This window comes from Anopheles arabiensis, chromosome 3 (assembly GCF_016920715.1).
Source record: "Anopheles arabiensis isolate DONGOLA chromosome 3, AaraD3, whole genome shotgun sequence".
NCBI lineage: Eukaryota > Metazoa > Arthropoda > Insecta > Diptera > Culicidae > Anopheles > Anopheles arabiensis.
Genome location: NC_053518.1, coordinates 35,246,708 through 35,252,816, shown reverse-complemented (window position 1 = coordinate 35,252,816; position 6,109 = coordinate 35,246,708). Strand labels below are relative to the sequence as shown.

The following is a 6,109-nucleotide window of genomic DNA, read 5'->3' as shown; positions in this document are numbered from 1 at the left end:
GCTACCAGAAAAAACGGCTCATATCATCACAAGCTTTAAGGTCATCCCGTAAAACTAAAGAAACTCTCTCGTCTCTCACCCAGCAGCCCCTCCATTTGCTAAAGTTATTAGCCCCGAGGCTAACTTATCAGGAAGGCTTTAATGGAGCGAAGGCAAAAACCAAACTTTTAACAAAAAAGAAACATCACCAACACTCCATCAAACATGAACCTCAGGTTCACCCAAGGTTAATGATCTAAGCGCAGTTCTTGTAAGACGAACAGGTGTATCCAGTGAGGAAAGCGTCACAAAAAATTTGCAAATATAGGGCACGTACTGTGGCGTCTCTTTATCCACGCATTTGAACTGGTTCTGGCGCTTGTGAGTTAACCGGTTCCTAGGCATCCCGTTAGTTCATGGTTCTATATTTATTGAGATTTACGTGTGACCCGGTCAGAACGTTCCGGGATCTGCTGGAGTAAAGATCGGTTAGTTTTGTGGAGAAAACGTTCAAGTTTGCACGCACAATGATGCGCTGGATCGTTGTCTTTCAAGTGTTGTGTTGCTGTTGCTGGCTAGTGTGCGGTACTCTGGATCCTCGTGTTCTTAACAGCCTCACGGAGATGATAGATGAAATGAACGACATCGACTATGGAAACCCTCAGCTAAGAAAAGTGTACGATTACGTGATCGTTGGTGCCGGACCGGCTGGCTGTGTGCTGGCGAATCGTCTGTCTGAGGATCCTTCCGTGTCGGTGTTGATTCTGGAGCTGGGTCGTGGCGAACGACCTGCCTTTTCGGAACCGCCCATGCTTGGCCCAATGCTGATGGCGTCGGACTACAGTTTCGGATACGAGACGAAGCGCCAGAAGTACGGTTGCCTCGGGTTAACCGATCGTAAATGCAGCTGGACGCATGGACGAGGTGTTGGTGGCTCGTCGATCATTAACAACATCATCTACACGCGTGGCAACAGGCGCGACTTTGACAATTGGGCCCGTGCCGGTATGGAGGGTTGGAGCTGGAAGGATGTGTTGCCGTACTACAAAAAGATTGAGCATGCCAATGTGAAGGATTTTGATGAGAATGGCGCCCACGGGAAGAGTGGTCGAGTGTCGGTGGAGGACTGTCCGTTCAGATCGGAAGTGGCCAAAGCGTTCGTGGCGAGTGCGGCACAATCTGGTTATCCGTACCTGGACTACAATGCTGGAGACATTCTAGGCGTTTCGTTTCTGCAGGCACACTCGAAGAAAGGTCATCGGGTGACGGCTGGCACAGCCTATCTGAAGGATGTGCGTCATCGACCGAATCTGCATATATCCACGCGATCGTGGGCAACGCAGATACTCTTCAAAGAAGGTAAGACGAAGGTGCTAAATTCAATCTTTTCAGAATTATATTTGGTTACTTTTATATATGCTTTACAGACAGAAAAGAAGCTACGGGAGTCCGATTTACCAAGAACAAACGCTATCATACAGTGCGTGCTAGACGGGAAGTGATCCTCTCCGCTGGAGCATTCGAGACACCGAAACTTCTCATGAACTCAGGAATCGGCCCCGCGGCTCACCTGCAACAGCACGGAATACGCGTTCTTCAAGATCTTCCCGTTGGACGGCGAGTGTACGAGCATGGTGGAGCATTTGGACCTATCTTCACGATGCGCAACGGATCCCCTGCGGAACAGAACCTGCTCAGTCTAGAACAGGTTCTTACGCTGGATGAAATTCTACGCTTTCGCAACGGGACTGGTCCACTAACTTCAAACTCAATCGAAAGCTTACTGTACGTGAAGTCCCCATTCGCCAGCGACCCCGACCCAGACCTACCCGACGTTGAGGTCATGCAATCGTTTGTCTCCATGAGCTTTGATTCTTCGATCTCGACGAGTATTGTGTACCGGTTGCCGGAAGCGCTTAAGCGTGACTACTACGGACCGTTGGTGGGTGTGCGGAACTTTATGTTCTTACCAATGCTTATGAAAACGCACACCGTTGGTAGGGTGGAGCTGAAGTCGCGTAACCCATTCCATCATCCTGTGTTCCATTATCAATACTTTGAGGATGAGCGCGATGTTGAAGCGCTTGTGTACTCGATCAGGGAAGTGCTGAGGATTGCTGAGGCGGAGCCTTTACAGCGGTTGGGCATTGAGCTTTATAAGCGGCCTGTTCCGGGGTGTGAGGGTTTTGTTTTTAATTCGGATGACTACTGGCGGTGTCATGTACGTACGCAGACGACGACGTTTCAGCATCAAGTGTCGACATGTCGGATGGGCCCAGTTGGTGATCCTGATGCGGTGGTTGATCCTCGGCTACGTGTTCGTGGAATTGGTCGGCTGAGGGTGGCTGATGTGAGCATTATTCCAGAGCCACCGTCCGCGCATACGTGTGCCATGAGCTATCTGATCGGGGAGAAGGCAGCTGATATGATCAAGGAGGATAATCAATGAAGAAATGAGTGGAGGTAAATGGGTAATTTAAGATGCAACTAACTAGCTAAATAATAAACTCAAGCAGCTGTCGAAAAACTAGTTGGTATACTTTCAATAACCTAAATCGAGCAATAAAATAACTGTAAAACATTATGACTTTAAGTCAAATTATGTAAAGGAAATTGCAATAAATGCTAATTTTCTACACTCAAATCAATGTGAACGCAATATATTCTAATCTATTGTATTTTTTCATTAAGATACATTAGATTTCTATTTGAATGATGAATCTTCATAGTATTCCAAAGTTTTTCTGTAGAGCTGCTCATTGTAAAAAACAAACTCTTGGAATCGGAGGATCACTAAACTTACTTTGAATTACCATAATTTGACAACGAGATGAATACAATACTAAGCTTTTACTAATATTTGTTTTATTATTTAAATTATTAACATCACCTTCCAGTTCGACAATTTGCCTTAGTTCATCTCTCTGTAGTAGAATGAGATTGTTAAAGCTACCAGAAAATAGGCTTATATAAGCACAAACGTTAAGATCATCCAGCAAAACAAAACAATAAATGTCCCCAGATGTTTTTCCGTCTCCCATCCCATCCCACCGGTCCATTTGCTTATGTTATAAGCGAAGAGACCGAAATATCAAGAAAGCATCAATGAAAAGGGAAAGCAAAATATATTCCCGCCAAAACATCATTAATACCGCACGTGCCGCAGGTTTACCCGAGGTTAATGATCTAAGCGCTGCTCGTGCGAGACAAACAAGTGTATCCAATGAGGGAAGCGTCACAACAAAAACAAAATATTGCATATATAGGGCTGTGGCTGTGACGTATCTCCAGAAACGCATTCTGACTGGCTCTGGCGCTGGCGAGTTAACCGGTTCCGAATCATCCAGAATCCCATTAGCTCCTGATTCTCTATTTATTAGGATCTGCATGTGCTCCGGTTAGAACATTCTGTGATCTGCTGGTGTAAAGATCGGTTAGTTTTGTGGAGGAAACGTTCAAGTTTGCACGCACAATGATGCGCTGGATCGTTGTCTTTCAAGTGCTGTGTTACTGTTGCTGGCTAGTGTGTGGCACTCTGGATCCTCGTGTATTAAGTATCCTTACGACAATGATAGACGAAATGAACGAAATCGATTATGGAAACCCTCAGCTAAGAAAAGTGTACGATTACGTGATCGTTGGTGCCGGACCGGCTGGCTGTGTGCTGGCGAATCGTCTGTCTGAGGATCCTTCCGTGTCGGTGTTGATTCTGGAGCTGGGTCGTGGCGAACGACCTGCCTTTTCGGAACCGCCCATGCTTGGCCCAATGCTGATGGCGTCGGACTACAGTTTCGGATACGAGACGAAGCGCCAGAAGTACGGTTGCCTCGGGTTAACCGATCGTAAATGCAGCTGGACGGATGGGCGAGGTGTTGGTGGCTCGTCGATCATTAACAACATCATCTACACGCGTGGCAACAGGCGCGACTTTGACAATTGGGCCCGTGCCGGTATGGAGGGTTGGAGCTGGAAGGATGTGTTGCCGTACTACAAAAAGATTGAGCATGCCAATGTGAAGGATTTTGATGAGAATGGAGTCCGCGGGAAGAGTGGTCGAGTGTCGGTGGAGGACTGTCCGTTCAGATCGGAAGTGGCCAAAGCGTTCGTGGCGAGTGCGGCACAATCTGGTTATCCGTACCTGGACTACAATGCTGGAGACATTCTAGGCGTTTCGTTTCTGCAGGCACACTCGAAGAAAGGTCATCGGGTGACGGCTGGCACGGCCTATCTGAAGGATGTGCGTCATCGACCGAATCTGCATATATCCACGCGATCGTGGGCAACGCAGATACTCTTCAAAGAAGGTAAGACGAAGGTGAGGTATTCAAAGCTTCCAAGACTATATTTGGCTTTCTGTTTCACATTGTAGACACCAAGGAAGCCACCGGAGTCCGATTTACCAAGAACAAACGCTATCACACAGTGCGTGCTAGACGGGAAGTGATCCTCTCCGCTGGAGCATTCGAGACACCGAAACTTCTCATGAACTCAGGAATCGGCCCCGCGGCTCACCTGCAACAGCACGGAATACGCGTTCTTCAAGATCTTCCCGTTGGACGGCGAGTGTACGAGCATGGTGGAGCATTTGGACCTATCTTCACGATGCGCAACGGATCCCCTGTGGAACAGAACCTGCTCAATCTGGAACAGTTCCTAACACTCGACGAGATCCTACGCTTTCGCAACGGGACTGGTCCGTTAACATCGAACTCGATCGAAAGCTTGCTGTACGTGAAGTCCCCTTTCGCTAGTGATCCCGACCCAGACCTACCCGACGTTGAGGTAATGCAAGCGTTCGGTTCGATGAGCTTCGACTCATCGTTCGGGTTGCGCACTGCGTACCGATTGCCGGAGGCGCTTATACGCGACTACTACGGACCGTTGGTGGGTGTGCGGAACTTTATGTTCTTACCAATGCTTATGAAAACGCACACCGTTGGTAGGGTGGAGCTGAAGTCGCGTAACCCATTCCATCATCCCGTGTTCCATTATCAATACTTTGAGGATGAGCGCGATGTTGAAGCGCTTGTGTACTCGATCAGGGAAGTGCTGAGGATTGCTGAGGCGGAGCCTTTACAGCGGTTGGGCATTGAGCTTTACAAACGGCCTTTGCCGGGATGTGAGGAGTTTGAGTTCAATTCGGATGACTACTGGCGGTGTCATGTACGTAGACAGACAGCGACGTTCCAGCATCAGGTGTCCACGTGTTCGATGGGCCCGGTTGGTGATCCTGATGCGGTGGTTGATCCTCGGCTACGTGTTCGTGGAATTGGTCGGCTGAGGGTGGCTGATGTGAGCATTATTCCAGAGCCACCGTCCGCGCATACGTGTGCCATGAGCTATCTGATCGGGGAGAAGGCAGCTGATATGATCAAGGAGGATAATCAATGAAGAAATGAATGGAGGTCACTGAGACGCAAAGAATTGAAGCAACATTTGAAAACTTATTGGTACACTATAAAGAAACTCCAATCGTTCCAGCATTAAAATCGTTCTTTTCGTTCTTCTTCTCACTACGCACGGCATGCAATAAAAGCTCGCGAGACCAACGATTCCCATAGGTGCATAAAGCACATACTTACACACAAAAAAGAGAGATATCGAAAAATCGCCCAGCCCATGTGTATGTGAATTCTAAATTACCTATGTTCACACCATTTAGAATGGTGTTGCTACTCCATACCGAAGGTCACACTGGGCGAACTGCTTCCCAAGCGCTGTCTCTCACGCACATTTCGCCCATAGGCTCTGCCCTATCATGCCCCGGTCAGATTTGTCAGTCAGAAACGTCCACTTTTTATGATTTTTTCTTATAAACGGGAAATTTATTGAATCCACCATTCCAGTCACAGTGCATACAGACAGAAAGAGTGGCCCTGGCGAGAAGTGTTGACGTGCTTGACGTCTGTTTTTTTTTGTATATGGAAACGTTTGAAGAATATCAAAAAAGTGTACCCTTAAAGCTCCACAAGCAGTCGTTGTTTGTTTTGCTTTCTGTTTTCTTTGCGGTAAATCTCGCCGTATGAAGCAATGGTCGTGGTGGGCAGCAAGGTTCGTCGCTTGACGAAATTTATTAGCTAATATATTCAAAAGCAACCAATTCCTTCCTTCAGTCTCAGTTTTTTCTGTT

General features: G+C 47.6%; 2 protein-coding genes across 2 annotated transcripts; both read left to right on the top strand.

The window, feature by feature from the left end:
* Nucleotides 1–456: 456 nt before the first annotated feature.
* On the top strand, nucleotides 457–2,533 carry LOC120903307 (glucose dehydrogenase [FAD, quinone]-like). Its single transcript, XM_040312649.1, has 2 exons — nucleotides 457–1,338; nucleotides 1,407–2,533. The coding sequence occupies exons 1-2, from the start codon at nucleotides 507–509 to the stop codon at nucleotides 2,426–2,428; spliced, it is 1,854 nt and encodes a 617-aa protein (XP_040168583.1). The 5' UTR covers nucleotides 457–506; the 3' UTR covers nucleotides 2,429–2,533.
* Nucleotides 2,534–3,559: 1,026 nt separating this feature from the next.
* On the top strand, nucleotides 3,560–5,370 carry LOC120899702 (glucose dehydrogenase [FAD, quinone]-like). Its single transcript, XM_040305821.1, has 2 exons — nucleotides 3,560–4,283; nucleotides 4,349–5,370. The coding sequence occupies exons 1-2, from the start codon at nucleotides 3,560–3,562 to the stop codon at nucleotides 5,368–5,370; spliced, it is 1,746 nt and encodes a 581-aa protein (XP_040161755.1).
* The last annotated feature ends 739 nt before the right edge of the window (nucleotides 5,371–6,109 follow it).

Coding starts and splice junctions, on each gene's coding strand:
- LOC120903307 (XM_040312649.1), top strand. CDS start 507: ATGATGCGCTGGATCGTTGTCTTTCAAGTGTTGTGTTGCTGTTGCTGG. Junction 1,339..1,406: donor GCAGATACTCTTCAAAGAAG/GTAAGACGAAGG, acceptor TATGCTTTACAG/ACAGAAAAGAAGCTACGGGA.
- LOC120899702 (XM_040305821.1), top strand. CDS start 3,560: ATGAACGAAATCGATTATGGAAACCCTCAGCTAAGAAAAGTGTACGAT. Junction 4,284..4,348: donor GCAGATACTCTTCAAAGAAG/GTAAGACGAAGG, acceptor TTCACATTGTAG/ACACCAAGGAAGCCACCGGA.